General features: G+C 38.5%; 1 protein-coding gene across 1 annotated transcript in view; it reads left to right on the forward strand.

Moving 5' to 3' along the window:
- Window positions 1-11,494, forward strand: part of pitx2 (paired-like homeodomain 2) — a 15,466-nt gene extending 3,972 nt beyond the window's left edge. The window contains exons 3-4 of the mRNA XM_036569279.1: window positions 6,099-6,295; window positions 9,838-11,494. Coding sequence (XP_036425172.1) covers window positions 6,099-6,295; window positions 9,838-10,377 — 737 coding nt within the window. The 3' untranslated portion in view covers window positions 10,378-11,494. The remainder of the gene's footprint in view (window positions 1-6,098; window positions 6,296-9,837) is intronic.
- The last annotated feature ends 5,785 nt before the right edge of the window (window positions 11,495-17,279 follow it).

Raw genomic sequence — 17,279 nt, forward strand, 5'->3', positions numbered from 1 at the left:
GCGAGAGGGGAAACACAGAGGGGCTGAGGGGTCTTATTGACTCAATGACTAATTAAAGGCTCCAGAGCATCCACAGCAATAATCCATAATAATAAAAATAATCCGCAATAATAATCCACAATAATAAAAATAATCCACAGTGATATAAATGCACAACAGAAGCCGCATCACTAAAGTCACACCGCGTCTCAAGAATTAAAACTCCTCTGTTGTAAAAGTGCCCATCATTTCTATGATATTTACAACAGTCCAGTCGCGTTATTATTATCATTGCTAGTAATGATAATAGCAGGAGGCGTTTTACGCTCGTTTTTAATGTAATATGTGAAACATTGTTAATATTACTTTAGTGTTGTACAGTATAACCATATAATTCCGCTTTAAATGGAAAATTACCGCAGATATACAGAGCTATAGCACATAATTAAAAAAAACAGCGAATTCGAAACAATATAAAAATGGATAAATAAATAAATAAATAAATAAATAAATAAATAAATAAATAAATAAACTGAATCAGTAATGTCACGTTGTACGTGTTCAGATCAGTTTCGCTGAACCTCTCTCTCTCTCTCTCTCTCTCTCTCTCTCTCTTGTTGCCCCGTAAGAGGGCAAATGAAGTGCATATGAAGAGCTTTTTCGGGATTAGATCTGCCCCCATTATATCCACACAGAGAGGAGAGAGAGAGAGAGAGAGAGAGAGAGAGTCCACCATAAGACCCATAAGTCCCTAAGTAACTCCTTCAGCGTTACTCTCTGCTGTTTCCAATATTCTGGCCACATTCGTTCCCATCAGCGGACTCGCTAATTGCGTTTTCCTCCTGATCTATTACGACTACCACCAGCAATAAATCTAGAAGCACTACGTCACCGAGATGTCCTTCCTCCCGCTGTGTTGTTGGTGAATGCGTGTTTGCGCTCTTCTCTTTTTTGCGCAGTGCTGAAGAAGCTCGCAGTACAGAATACAGGAGTCCATTTAAAATCCTTAAGCAAATGAGGCTCTTATCAGATTAAAACGCACTCCAGACAGAAGTGGGCTGGCAATACACACACACACGGTGGTGGTTTGGAGACTTCGCCCAAAAAAGGCGCACACATTTAGTGCAATTTAACAAGCAGATAAGCGACGGAAGCAGCGCTGATGATCTAGATAAGAGCGCTCATAGTAAGCTTAATTTCACCGAACACGAACACCGGGACTAATATGTCAACAATATTCAAGGCTGCATTTTACATTGAGGTTGCAAAAAGTCCAAATGCGCAAAGCGTAAAGCAGAATATCGTACTGCGGTTAAACTGAGCTCAGTGGAGTGGTGAGGCCGTGCCCACCCTTTTACAGATTCCTCCAACATGACTGTTCTAGGTGTTTTAGGCAGTTTTCCTAAGCTGAGTCAGAGAGGCTGCCTTCATGGAGAATGATTCGTGTATGTGCAGTGTGCGATGAGTGACTTAAAGCACCAAGAGAGTGTTATTACTGAATGTGGCTGTCCATTACTGTGTCTGGCTCTCTTTAGCGCCCGTATGAGAGTTGGTTATTTGATTTGCATGTGACTATAATGTCCTTTTAAACAAGACTATTCACTTCAGACAAAGTAATTCGGAGTGATTTGGTCTGAAATGCTCTGTTCTCGAGAAAAAAGAACTGGTCATAGCACCCAGAGGTCAATATGTCTATAAATACAGCCATTTTATTTACCATCCCAAACCACCAGTGAACCTACAAGTGTCTTTTGAGTTTGTATATGGAATGATGATGGTAAAATAGTGGAAAATCTGGGAAAATCTGAAAACAATGGCCATATCTTTCTCACGACTATTGTAAAAGCACTCTCAGGCAGCATATTCATAACCATTTCTTGCACTAAACTCTTCAGACGTCTGGTTCCTATCACCACCACTGTGAATGAACAAGCTCAATAAGTTTCTCTAGAACATCAAACCACTCTGAATGACTTTCTCTACCTTTCTTAACTACATTTCATTGTGCAGAAACTTTGCAAAATCAGTGAAAATCTCTTTCAAGGCCAGTGCTGGACTGTGCATGATTCCTGTGTGTAATTTAGGCCCTCTGTGCTGACATGCCATTAATGTGACTATAATCTGGCAATAATATAAGAACAGTATGGTGGTGCTGGCGGGGCAGTGGCTCTGCCCTTAAGGCTGAAGTGGATTAGTGCTTGTTAGAGTGCGCTGTGTTATCTTGTGGAGGGTCTAATTCACGCAGGCTTCGGCCGTCAGGATTAGACACTGCAGACTTCAGCTATGCACAAAATGCAGCCTGCTTTTCAGCACGGAGGAAAGGCTACAGCACAGAGAGCTACAGTGTAGAGAATGAAGGGAGTTTATATGGTGATCATGTGTTGGTGCTGGTTTAAATGGTGAGTGATCATGTTTTGGAGATGGTATTTAGTAACATTATGGATTATGAGAATTGAGATTCATTTTTTCTTTCTTCCTTGTCTTCACCAGATCTTCTACTTCTTCTTTTCTTCTTCTTCTTCTTCTTCTTCCAAAATTCATGTTGTAAATGACATGTGAACTAACTGTGAAGATCCTTTTCATAAATCTCTAGTAATGCAAATGTTCCAAGAAGAACCCTGAAATTGCTGTAGAGTCTTTATGTTATGTGAAGATTCTGTACAGTTTTAAAAAAAAAAAACACACTCACAAATCTCCTTTTCACAAACAGGGTTTTTTAGGGAGCCAAAAGTGGTTATTCTACGGCATAGTTCAAAGAACTCTTTGTGGCACTATTTTAAAAGAGTCTTCTTCTTATTATTATTATTCTTTTTCTTTTTCTTCTTCTTCTTCTTCTTCTTCTTCTTCTTCTTCTTCTTATTTACTTCATCATCATCATCACCATCATCATCTTCTCCTTCCTCTTCTTCATTTTTACTTCATCATCATATTCTTCTCTTTCTTCTTCTTCCTCTCCTCCTTCTTCTTCTTCTTCTTCTTCTTCTTCTTCTTCTTCTTCTTCTTCTTCTCTATATCATATTTCTGGCTTGTTTTTTTTTTTCTTTTTCTTCTCTTTCTTTTTTATTTCTTCATAATTATCATAGTTCCTTCCTCCTCTTGTTCTTCTTCTTCTTCTTTTTTCTTCTTCTTCTTCTTCACTATCCTATTTCATGTTTGTTTTTTCTTCTTCTTCTTCTTCTCTTTCTTCTTTATTTATTCAGCATTATCATAGTTCTTTCTTCTTCTTCTTCTTCTTCTTCTTCTTCTTCTTCTTCTTCTTCTTCTTCTTCTTCCTCGATACTCTGGTGTTGAGTGTAGTGTTTGAGAGCTGCATTACTAAAACTAAACTTGTTTAATTTATCTTTTTTTTTCTTCTTCGTTTGTTCTTCTTCTTTGTTTTTTGCCCCACGCCGCGTCCCATCTATCTCCTTCTATGCGTCGGTTTCATGTGAAAGGATAAATAAGCACGCACACACATACGCGCGCACACGCCCAGGCCTCCTTCTCCTCTTTCTCTCCCCGGTTGGCCACACACCCCTGTCACGGCGAGTTTGATGGGCTGTCAAAAGGGGAGGGAGGGCGCTGCGCAGAAAGAGAGAGATAGAGAGAGAGAGAGGGAGGGAGAGGGAGGAAGGGAAAGAGAGCGAGAGAGAGGGAGAGAGCGACAGAAGGGGGCTCAGTAGGTCCGCGCGCAGAGCAGGAAAGCTGCAGAGCGTGTGAGAGATGTGTGTATGCCAGTGGATACGATATCACCTGCCTGTCCTCGTCACTCCGTCTGCGCCTCTGCTGCGTCTTTACGCCTTCGAATCAAAACTCCAAACTCCGTGCTGCCGCTCCGCGCGCCCTGCGTAAAAGCGCAAACTGAGCGGAGTTGATGCTTTGCGGCTTTCTGCCTTTATTTATTTATTTATTTCTTCTCGCTGGGAGAGGAGCTGTCCGGACTGTGTGAACACAGAGAGCCCGCTGATCCTCCAGCCTCTGAGCTTCTGCTTCTCTTGCTAGTTCGTGTGGAGGTGGGAAAGCCTGCGCGCCGTGCGTAAATAAAAGGCTAAAAGCTCCGGATCCATGAACTCTATGAAGGATCCTCTGGCTCTGGAGCATCAGCAGCACATGGCTGGGGGCAAAGCGGCCGCCCTGCACACTCCTTTAGCCATGGCCTCCAGCCTCCAGCCCCTCAAACCGCGGCTGGAAGGGCGCAGCGTGGCCGACTCCTCGAGCCCTGAGTGCGCAGGTAAGGGCCCAATTCGCGCGAAGACGAAATCGCTCTGGCCTTCTGGGGTGAAGTTAATACTGAGGCTGCGGATGTGAGCGCGAGGGCTGCTTGTAAAGAAAAGATTTGAATGCGCTAATAGCGTGAAAATGTGGTTAATTATAAAACTGTTTTGCTTATTTCTTCAGAAATGCACACTTAAAATCTTTTGTATTTGTTTTTAAGCTAAATGTAGGTTTGTAAGTGTAAGTTAGGCTGAAAAGTATCTACTTCCGCGAGTCAGCATAATTATATAATATAATATTTCAGACTGTGTTCATGCAGCGCATTTTTTATAGAATTACTACAAATTTGTGCTAAAGTTAAATAATCTGTATGTACATGTTTGACTCAATTAACTTCAACACTGCTATAAAACACTACTACTAGTACTACTACTATGACTACTACTAATAAGGACAATAATAATAATAATTATTATTATTATTATTATTATTATTATTATTATTGTGAATGTGTGTGTGGTCACAGCAGTAGTGTACAGGTTGAAAATGGAAAGTAGATCAATTTTTGTCGAGTTCAAATTAGTTACGTTTTCAATAGGAAATTAATTTCTATAGTTAAAAAATGTAGAATTTTAATTTTGCTAGATTTCAACAATATAGAAAATGTGTATATTAAACAATTAAACTACTACTAATACCACTAATAACAATAATAATAATAATAATAATAATAATAATAATTTAACACATGGTCATGAAAAGGGCAGTGTAAACAAATCTAAACTCAAATCTGAAAGTCAACAAAAACTTTCTTTAAATGGAAAATGGTTCATTTCACGCTAACATGAAGGCGCGCGCAGCGTAACTGAATTGTACTGTTTGCACTAAAGCAGGTTTATAGCGCTTTATATTTGAATAGGAATCCTTCATGTCGGCGTTATTTTTTATCGATACTGTATTTGTACACAGCAGTGTGTGTAAAGACCTAAATAAACAGAGCCGAATGTCAAACCTTTATGTAAATATTATTTGTTTAATGGTGGTGTTTGTATTTGGAGTGTAAAGAGAGGGAGGAGTCCGCCTCTCAGAGTGAATGGAAATGTTAAAGGGGTTTACTTCGTCGTGATAGGGCGTGTGCGCGCGAGCGTGTGTATGTATGTATGTATGTGAACGCACGTGATTATAGTGTATTTTAATGTATGTAATTTCAAGAGAAAGTGGATTGTATGTATGCTAATAAAGTTAGCATTCAATGGTGTTGTTGTTGATGGTGATGAAGATGATGATGCTTCTACTCTAAAAGACCCGTATGTTATATACGCTAATTTAGCGTGTTTCTGTGTCAGTAAGGCGCTCTGTAGATGAGAGTGATGGTTTTGTGACAATAATTTTAATATTTTAATGTAAAATGAAGATAAATCTGGGTCTAAGTTGTCTATCGCGGTTGATTGTGTTATATTTTTTATGCATATTTATTCACAGATAAGTATAAGTGGTGCTTATAAGTATATGCTAATGCATTTCTTTATAAAAATGAATATCTAGAGTTCTGAGAAAGTACTGATTTTATAATATTAATATAAGTGTATGCACATTTCTTTATGCATAGGGTAGCTCTGAGGATGACCAGTTATAACAGTAGTATTATTCTGTCTTTTAAAGCTGATAAGTCCAGTTCTAAAGATGACCTCTCTGTTAATTTTATAATTTTAAAATTATATAATTTTACAATTGTATAATTTTAACATACATTTGCGCGTATGTTTTATAGCCAAATGTAAACTGAGCTCTAAATATGACCAGTGTGATAATATTAGTATTATTATATCATATTGTTGGTAGTTTATAGAAAAGTCTAATTCTAAGCATAGTCCTTATGATGAGGTTATGATTTTAATGCAGGTTTAAATGCTTCTTCTCTGCAGATAAGGATAAATCCAGCTCTAAGGATGACCCGTGCGATGACCCGTGTAAGAAGAAGCGCCAGCGACGGCAGCGCACGCACTTCACCAGCGCGCAGCTGCAGGAGCTCGAGGCCACATTCCAGAGGAACCGCTACCCGGACATGAGCACGCGCGAGGAGATCGCAGTATGGACGAACCTCACGGAGGCCAGAGTCAGGGTAAGAGGCGTTAGATATATATAAAATATATGTACATGATATAAAATATTCTGTCAATGCTATTTCTGACCTTAACTGAGGCTAGAGTTTAGAGTGAGAGTCAGTAAGATGTGTATACAATAAAGTACTAACTCACTCGGACATGAGCGCGCGCGAAGAGATCAGATCAACACACCAAGACTATCAATATTACAACAATGTTACTAAAATACACGAATATGTAACATATATAATGCGAACACATATTTGATTTTAAAAGCAGAGTTGAGTCATAATAACAAATGCATGCAGTAAAATAGTATATATCAACATTAAAGACGGGGTTATGATAAGGGTTATTAAAATATTTGTGCATAAAATAGACCTATATCGCACTAAATGTGAGCACGCGGTAGGCGATTGCTATTTGAGTAAAATTTACAAACGCTATAATTTACATTTTATTTTTAATCTTAAAATACATAAACACAAAAATATACTTCAACCTGAGTGTGTAGAGTCCAGATAGAGTTTTAATCAAATGAAATTACTAATACTATTCCGCGGACAGGGTTTGATTGATTTACAAAATCAAATTTATGCGAAGTTTTTTGTAAAATTCTAGCCCGCGTCCGAATCAGAATGTGAACTCTGTGAATTGTTCAGGTCATTTTTTTTTAGTTTGGACTTTCAGACAATTCTACATTCCAAAGTCTTCCAGCTGTTTAGGATTCAAAAATATAAAAAAAAAATCCCGCGCTAATCTATAGAGCCTGTAAAGCGTATTAAGGATAATTCAGATTAACTTTTTACGCCCACAATTTATACACGCTTCTGATTCAGTTTGTGCATAGATAGTAATTCACTATGTATGACTATATTTTGAATAAATTAGCTAAAGCTTTATTATTAATTGAATCAAATGAAGTTTTTTTTTTTTTTTTCAGAAAGTTAGCGATTTATTAGTGGCTTTTATTCCTGTTTTGTTATGGAACCGCGCACCACTGAGGAAGGAAGCGAAGAATTGTAATAATTAGCGAACGTGTGAGTAATTGTTGAAATAATGTATGTAGGCAAATAAATTAGCACGTCGCTGTTTGTTGAGAAGCTCATTATGGGGCAGAAATAGCGCACACGCGCACGCTCCGGGCTAAAGTTGGATGTGTATTGGGCTGATAAACCTCCAGATCGGTTACAGACGGACAGACAGACACTGATGCAGACTGCATAATCTATTTAACTAATCTGCTAATGAATGTATGCATCACAATGCAGCTCTATTCACTTATCGCTTTTGCGTGTGAAGTGAATTTGCCTGAATTTTATAACCGCAATGTGTAGATTTGGGTTTTATAGAGTTTATTGTGTGACACATGAAGCTGGGTGTGTATTGGGCTAAAACTGCAAGCGCAGCCAGGAGAGAGAGCTGATTTGTGGCCTTAACAGCTCGTGGAACTAATCAGCAAAAAATTGAATGAAAAAAAAAAATGAAACATGCCATAAATTTTACAATTTTGGGATTTTTTTGCATGAAAACCGCTGTTGCAGCGCGTGCATCGGTCTCAACAACAAGGCTGACTGACTTTTACTATGTTTTGACATAGTGAAATATTACATACTTCACAATTTTATTTTTCGTTCTTTGCGTGTAAACTGCGTTTTCAGCGCGCGCATTAGGGTTTTATAATGCAGATTGAGTTCTAACATATAAAAACCACTGACCATTTCTTTTTTAAATTTTACATATATTACATATATTGTTCATGCTAAGGACTCAAATGCTTAGCACGTGCATTTCTGCAAATTCAGGTTTGACACACCATAATTAACGTTTGTATGAATTAAATCTGCCAAAAGACTCAAATTCTCGACAAATTAGCGCCCTTATTTAGGTGTAAACTGCGTTTGTGTTTTTAAAGTGTATAAGTTCAGACTTTATTGCCAGTTTACATTAGCATGGATGACTTTATTACCAGTTTACATTAGCATGCATGCACTGCAGTGACTGGTATCCATGTGTTTTCGCCTGTGCAGACTGAGCTGTAGACTAATACTCTGGTCTGACTGGCTTCTCTGACCCTAATACACACGCTAACAGGCGAGAGAAGGATGTGTATTGGGATAAAGCAGCGTGTAGAGATAAAGCCGGACTAATGAGAGAGTTCAGACCCGACCGAGTCTCCTGGCTTTTAACACTGTCTGCAAAATCTCTTCTGAAAATACAAATCAAACGTGCAGTCGATGCATGCAAGTTCAGCTTTTAGCTGAATTGTCTTTTACGTCCTTGTAAACTGAATTTGCGCCTTGTTTATAACCGCAGTTTGTACATTTGCGCCACTCTCAGCGCTAAAACGAACAGTGGTGGATGTGTATTGCGGTAAAAGGGCATGCAGCATAATTTCTTTGTTCTTTATGTGACATTAAATGTTGAATTTTAGCTTTAAATGCTGATCTTTATTTGTAAACTGCACGTCCTGTTCATGCATTTGTGACTTAAAGTGTCATGTGGAGCGCGCGCGCTGACTTTAAATAAAGACTTTAGTAAGAGTTTATATTAATTAATGATCCATTCACTGCGATGCATTGAAGTATTACAGGAAATATTTAGCTGCACATAAAAATAATAATAATAATAATAATAATAATAATAATAATAGAGAAAAGACAGTCAGCATTAAAAAGTTTTTTGATCACTTTGCTACACGCACGCGACGATTCAGTGTAAACGTGCCTCAACCAGCCCGATCGTGCACATGCTTTGCAATAATTAAACTGAATTAATATGCATGCACTGCGGTTATTAATATCTGTACATTTCAGTTGTGTGCTATAGTGCAGATTCAGTTTTAATACTAATGAAGCACCCAATGTAATTGATTGTATTAATGTATGCATTAATATTCATGCACTGCAGTTACTACTGTAATTTATAGGCATGAAATGCACTACTTACTACAAATTAATATGCATAAACTGCACTGATTAACATGCATACATTTCCATAACACATATATGTATTTTTTATTTGTGTATGTTCATGCAGCAACTTGTCTGACTTCACTTATGTTTTACATTAAAATGCATGCACTGTAGTCCTTGATATAAATTAGCTTGAATGCAGTAATTGATATAAATGAATATGCATACATTCCTATAATGTCTTATATGCAGATTCAGTTTTGGCAGTCTTGTTAACTGAATTACATTTACATGCATTCACTGCAGTGATTAATATTAATTGATATGCATGCATTCTAATCTTCTTATATTTAATACCTGTATTTTCTTATAATGCAAATTCACGTTTAAAACTTGTGCAGCAACTAATCTGACTTTAGTATTGTTTTGCTTCATCAGACATTCACTGCAGCAACTGGCATTAATGAATATGCATATATTCCCATTATCAAAATTTGTATTTTCCAAAGATATACGCTTATAAAGCAACCAGTCTGGTGCTAAAACCAGTAGTTTATATTAACATGCATTCACTGCAATAGTATGATTAATATGCATGATGTCCCATTATTAATGCTAATATTGTTTCTGCATCTCTGCTCTAGGTGTGGTTCAAGAACCGGCGAGCCAAGTGGCGCAAGCGTGAGCGCAACCAGCAAGCGGAGCTGTGTAAGGGCGGCTTCGGTGCCCAGTTTAATGGCTTGGTGCAGCCCTATGAGGACATGTATGCCAGCTACCCACCCTACAACAACTGGGCAGCCAAAAGCCTGGCACCGGCCTCTCTGTCAGCCAAAAGCTTCCCGTTCTTTAACTCGGTCAACGTGAGTCCGCTCAGCTCTCAGGCCGTCTTCTCTCCACCCACCTCCATCTCCTCCATGAGCGTCTCCTCGGGCATGGTGCCCACCTCGGGCCTCAACACGCCTCTCGGTAACCCCCTGAACAACCTGGGCGGACCCTCGCTCAATTCTGCCCCTGCTTGCCCCTACGCACCCCCTACGCCGCCCTATGTCTACCGGGACACATGCAACTCCAGTCTGGCCAGTCTCAGACTGAAAGCCAAGCAGCACTCCAGCTTTGGCTATGCAGGGGTGCAAAACCCGTCCAACCTCAGCGCGTGCCAGTACGCAGTGGATAGACCCGTTTAGGGATTGGACACTGGGGAAAAAACCCAAAATTACCCCCTGTTTACCCTCACACCCTCCAGCCCCAGGACTTTCACCAATTACCTCTTGTATAAAGGGGGCGCTAGAACAAAAAACACCACTGATGGCGCACCAAGACCCACAATGGACGTAAAAGGGAAGAAAAGCACTCAGTGTAGGGCTGGGAACACCCCTCTCTGTCATTTATGCCCCTCAATTTAGCCCCTCTGAACACCAAGACTCTTCTCTGTTATCCCCACTTCTAGGGCCTGTTCAGAGGCCCCTGATGGTGCGTTGGAGTTTATCACAAATGGAAAGCTCTCACTGTAATTTTGAGACCCTCAAATTGGCACCCCCTAAACCTAAGACTCTTAACTCCCACCCCCTCTATTAAAGAAGTACTAGTACAAGCACACTGATGATGTACCTTGATCCAAAGTAGATAGACTTTAATGTAAGAAGCAAAGCTCTTAATGTAGAGCTGGGACATGCCCCCAGTTTATCTCTCCATTTCCCCCAGTTTACCCTGGCCCTCTACAATTTACCCTCCTTCCAAACTCAAGGACCTTACCTTAATACCCTGCCTCACTAAAACGGCACTAGAACACTCACACTGATGGGTGCACCATGACCTATAATGGATGGAGTTTAGGACAAAGTTTTTATTGTGAGGTTGGGACAAATATCCCCCTGAAACCTCCCCATTACCCTCTATATAGGGCATTAGACTACCTACACCTCAAATACCTACATGGCCCAAATGGAATGCAAAGCTCTCACTGTTGGGCTCCTCCATTTACCCCACCATTTTAACTCCCATTTACTATCCTAGTTTACCCCCCCCCTCCCAAGCCATAACTCTCCCATATTACCCCTTCTCTCAAAGGGCACTAGAATATCCACACTGAGGGTGCAAGGTGACCCAAAGTGGGTGACCACAAGAGATATTTACCCCCCTCCTCCAGTTTCACCCCCCACCAATTTTACCCCTCAACTCTTCTGAAGGACTTCTGCTCCCTCTAACAAGGGGAGCTAGAACTACACTGCTGATGGAGCACCATGAACAAAAATGGACAAAGTATAATGCCCCCCGCTACTTCTTTAACCCCACCCCCCACCCCCCAGCCCCAGGACTCTATAAGCGCTCTAGAATAAATAAACGCACCACTGATGACCCAGAATGGACGGAATTTAATGCAAAGGGAAGCAAAGTCTCTCCTGCTTGAGTTTTTATTATGATAACTCTCCTATTTGGATGCTGGTTTGGGGGTGGGATGTAACCCCTCCTTACATGAGCTTCTTTTTGGCCTGTGCGCCTGTATATATGTCTAAAGATCATCATCTCCAATTGGAGTGAATGCTGTAGCTCTTTAAACACACTTTAAAACAGCATGTGGTAAAAAAAAATAAAGAAATAAATAAACCTAACAGTCTTGCTTGCAAAAAAAAAAATTAAGATAAATAAGGGGGATGTATATAGTAAGTGTGTGGTTACGTGTCTGTGTGGATGTAGCTGTAGGATATAGACAGCCTGGGCAAATCTGCTCCATCACATGGGGTTTAATCTGTGGACAACTTGTTTGGTACGGACTCTATCTCTCTCTCTCTCTCTCTCTTTTTTTGTTTATTTTGGTTTTGTTTGTTTTTCAACATCCAAAAATAATAATGATAATGATGATAAACTATTGTGTTTTATTTAATGGAAGTAAAATATAATGTTCTGAACCGTTTCCTAATTGATTTGAGTTACATTTATTATGAATTTGTGGTTCACATTCATACAGTACTGTGCATATGTCAGAGCACTTCAACAACCTTCATTGATTTGATTTCCAGTCAAAACAGTCCAGACCTCAACATCACTGAATGTGTTTGGATTAGTTCAGAAAATGAGCAACCAACTCCTAAGACTGAACTTTGGAGGTGTGTCTGCAGATTTCTTTGAGAAACTGAAAGTGAGTCTCCTGAAAAGAATGGAAGCTGTAATGAAGGTAAAGAGTGAGACACTGAACACTCAAACAGCTGATATTAGATTTAGTTCTTAGGACTTCTGTGTAGTTTGTAATAACTTGTACTTAATGACTGTTTTGACTGGAAATTTAATAAATGAGGTGGGGTGCCCTTAATTTAACACAGTACTCTTTGTATGTGTGGGTGAGTGGCCTGCAGTGATCACTGGGTCTGAAGTAAAACACACACACACACACACAGACAGACACACACACACACACAATTACACTGAAATAAAATAATAAAACCCAAAATGTTGCTCTACTGTACAAACAATGCTGAGCATTTTGCCCTCCAAACTGAAGTTTGTGTGTTTACACATTAAATCAGCAGTAAATGATGGGGACGGGGAACAGTGGGAACATTCAGAGTCACAACATTAAAACAAACCAAGGTATTTCCCAAATATTATTATTATTACTTTTTAAAATATTATTATTAATTTTACATTTGAAAACTTGAATCTCAATTTGTTGTCTCATAATTAGAAGATTTAAAAGTTGTAATTTATTTCATGGCAAGCAGAGAAATAGAAATGGGCTAAAATAACTTACAATAAAATCTTCCTATATTAACTTACATAGAAAGTTAAGATTTTGCTTTAATTCCCGTAAAGTCCTGTAAAAGTAGTTCTGACACTGATGGTATACACAGAGTGGTCCAAAAATCTGAGACCACAGTGAAAACTGTAATTTTTCAAATTTTAAATAATTTTAAAAAAGTAATTACAAGCAAAATGAAGAATTCAAGAATTCAAGATTTTTTGTATGATTATTTATAATTTAAGACAATGTGACACTGACCATGTTAAGATCAGAGGCTTTTACACACACTTGTAGAGTCCATGCAGCTCGAGTGTGCACAGACACTAAATCAAAATGAGGGTACATTACCAACTACAGAAATTCTGAAATTCGTGTTAAATTTATAAAAATTATATTTTCACTTCTTTAAATTAGAAAAGACTGCCAAATATAACTTTTTTCAGTAGGGCTTTTTGGATGTTTGGGTAGCATCATATATTATTATACACACATATTGCAGTCATGTGCCGTATTTAAGTGTGTTCCCTGTAAAGGACGGGTTCAGTTATTTTCACTCAAATCACCAAAGCATAATAAGCCCAGCGTTGTCAAACTTTTGATATGACTGTGTAAAGTACTGTGTAAAAGTTTTAAGCAGTTGTGGAAACCATTTATCTCAACAGTGAGTGTGTGATATAGTTCCAGTAATAACACTACAACATTAGAGTGAATGTGAATAAACAAACATTCTTTAAAAGGATGGTTCTTTTAGGGGTTCTTTATTAAAGTCAGCGTTTCTATATAGAACCTTAAAACACAAAGAACCATGTGTATGATTAAATGGTTCTTTGCACAGTGAAATAGTTCTTCAGAATGATGGAGAATGTATCGTATATGGTTCTATATAGCATCAAAATGGTTCTGCTATTGTTACGATTCAAGCTTATAACAAGAGAAGAACCATTTTTGGTGCTCAGACTTTTGCACAGTGCTGTATGTTTATCTCAGTCTGTGAAGCTGTTGTTCTGTTGTAGCTCTTTTATCTTCACCGATCTGTTTGTTTAGTTCATTAGATCCACACTGGACTGAATGAAACTTCACTGCAGCACAGAAACTACATCAGAACACTGAACAAACACAACAGAGACACAGCACAGGGAGTAACATCTGTCTGTGTGCAAGACACAAACTTGCTTTATTTGGGGCAAACAAACATTATTACGAAGCACATGAAGTAAAAAAGGAGATGTGGACATTGAAAAATAAATAAATAAGTGCACACCCTCGTAGTGCAGTAAAAGTCCTGTACTGCCGCACAAAGGCAAAATGCAGTAACTGCAGCTTTGGCCCAAACTGAATTAGGACCAAACTTAGGTTAAATTAGGACCAAATTAGGACTAAATTAGAATGAGGTGTATGAGAATCAGCACTATTATTCATGGTTCAGCATCATCCTCACTACAACAAAACTACACCAGAACAGAGATGGAAATTTTTTTTCTCAGTTTCACTGATGCTCTAGCTGTCATTGGGGTTGATTTAGTTTCAATAGTTTATTTGTGAAAAACAAGAGAAATATTATGAGTCATGTAAAGCAAAAAGGAGAGATGAGCATAGAATAAAATAAACACAAGCGTGCGCTGCAGTGAAAGTCCCGTCCTGCTGCAGTGATCAGTGAGAGTGGGAGGAAATCTTGCGTAACAGCCTCTTTAGAGCTTCATTACAGAACAAACTCATTCAGCCCTCAAACTGTAAATCATTTGAGTGACGAGCTCCACAGGATAACAACCTCCCCCTCCGTCTGAGGCCCAATACACACACAATACACTCCCCAGTGCACACCCCAGTATACACAATACACACCCCAATATACATCCCAATACACACCCACACTGGCATGGTATGATATATATATATATATATATATATATATATATATATATATATATATATATATATATATATATATATATATGGGGTCCAAAAATCTTCAACCACTAGTGAAAATGCTTCTATTTTGCATTTTCTTCCTTTGCCCAGGCCAGTATTCCTTGGCCACACCACCACCACCCCTTTACAGGGACATTAACTTTTCTTTTTCATTTCATTATTAATGTTACATGATTCACCATTTATTCATAGTCATACAGAGATAACCTGATGTAGTCCCTCCCCTCCACACACACTACCTCCCCATCTCACCCCTCAAAGTGAAAGGAAAGAGAGAGAGATAGCTTATGGACAAGGCAGAAGAAAAACTGACAAACAGACAAATGGACAAACTGGACAAGACATGACAGACAAGCAAAAACATTTGACAAATCAATAAACAGAGTAATAATGGCTCCGTCCCTTTTGCCCCCAAGGTCATAAATTGACTTAAATTTAAATAGTGACTCAGAATCTTTAACATTTCTTCTTCATACTACTTCACACAACTCCTAAATGTTTTATCTTTCTTTTGTTTGTTTACAAATTTAACCCAGTTTAACATTGCACATTTTAATGCACAATTACTGTTTATTTACTGAATTTGACATACTGGGGGAAAACATAAATGATGGCCTGTGACTATGTTTTATGTTTTTAAAACATGTTAAACTCATCGAGTAAACAGAACTTGTGATGTAAAATTAGCAGAAAAATATCATATTTAAGTTCCCTGTACAGAGCATGTTCACTTCTCACACCAAAACACATCATTTGACCGGGGGTGGGGTGCTTAAACTTTTGCATACGTCTCTATTCTCTTTACATTGTGTGAACGTTTCATAATAAATAGACCAACAGAAATGGTCAAAAATGACGTAATAAAATCTTTGACATTAACTTATATCAACAGTTACAAAAGAATTTCTTCTTCTCCTGTGAAGCTGCCGTGGAGACACAAAGATTTACTCCAATAATAATATAAACACTGTCCGAAACAAATCGATCTCTATTTAGATGAGGAAAACATGCTTAACATTCGTAATGGAAGTCAATGGGACAAGTTTTTTTTTTTTCCCCAAGTAAATTTGGAGCATTCCTGTTAAGATTTCTGCTGGAATTGTAATTTTAACACAGTCAATATGGAAATTTGAGTTTTCAAATCATACAAAAAGTAAAAAATGACGAAAATAGAGTTGGAGACACAAAGACAGAAAGAGAAAGAACGAGATAGAGAGAGAAGAGAAAATAGAGAGGGAGGAAGAGAGAGAGACACAGAGAGAGAAATAGAGATATAGAGAGAGGAGAAAACAGGAGGGGAGGAAGAGAGAGACAGAGAGAGAGAGAGAGAGAGAGAGAGAGAGAGAGAGGATATAGGGAGTGAGGAAGAGAGAGAGAGAAAGAGTGAGGGGAGAAAATATGGAGTGAGAGAGGAAAAGAGATAGAGACAAAAAGAGAGAGAAAAAAGTGAGGGAGAGTTTTTTTAAAACAGAGAAAGACAGAGAGAGAGAAAGAGAGAGAGCGAGAGAGAGAGGTCAGGGTGGGCTGACCTTATGCATTCTCTCGCTCATCTTGGTCGAGCTCTTCATGCCAAACACCCCCTTAATCCCCCCACAGTCAGATCACCAGCAGCTGTGAATTATTGCAGCTACTCTGATCTGATGAGAGCTTTACATTAAAGCACATTAAAGCGATACATTTGTAGTTTCACAAAAAAATATAATTTTACACAGTTTCTCCACTTACTTCAAACGTAATCAATCAGCCAAGACAAATTTGCTTCTTTAATTTTAGCACTGGGGCTACCAGTAGCTAACAAGTAATGCAAGCTTATATCCCAGCAGTTAGCATGGTGCTAACTGCATGTCTAAGTCATCATAGACTCTTCTTAAACCGTGTGGAGGGTCCAGTATCTCTAATAGACTTGATTATATGGTTTCTGACACTGTGTGATTCACTGTTATCTATAAACATGGACTAAAGCACATGAGCACAGCTAAACACACACTGTGTAGAGACAGGTGCATTACATTGTCTGAGGGAAAACAACGCTGCTCAAGGGGGTAAACTTTCTGAGATGTCTAAAAAAGAGAGAATGGGAAATTATGGGACACTGTAAGGATCTCATAAAGTCCTTGTGGCTAGGAAGCCTTCCCTTCTGTTGATAGCTTTAAGCCAACTATCATCTTTTTGACTCCGTTTTGTGTCTTGGAATCTTGTAAAATCTTAAATCAGGTTTTTCATCTATTTATCATGCAACAGCTTTTTTGGCATATTTGCAATTTTAGTTTAAAACCAATAAAGTGAACTGCGCATGCACATATGATTTTTTTTCAATAACCTCTACTGTAGCTTAAGTGTAAAGAAGCAAAGTTCAGACACCAGACGTGTCCTGGCTCCGACTATATTTGTGGTAAAAATGGAAAGCTGTGTAAACTGGAA

This window comes from Colossoma macropomum, unplaced genomic scaffold (assembly GCF_904425465.1).
Source record: "Colossoma macropomum unplaced genomic scaffold, Colossoma_macropomum, whole genome shotgun sequence".
NCBI lineage: Eukaryota > Metazoa > Chordata > Actinopteri > Characiformes > Serrasalmidae > Colossoma > Colossoma macropomum.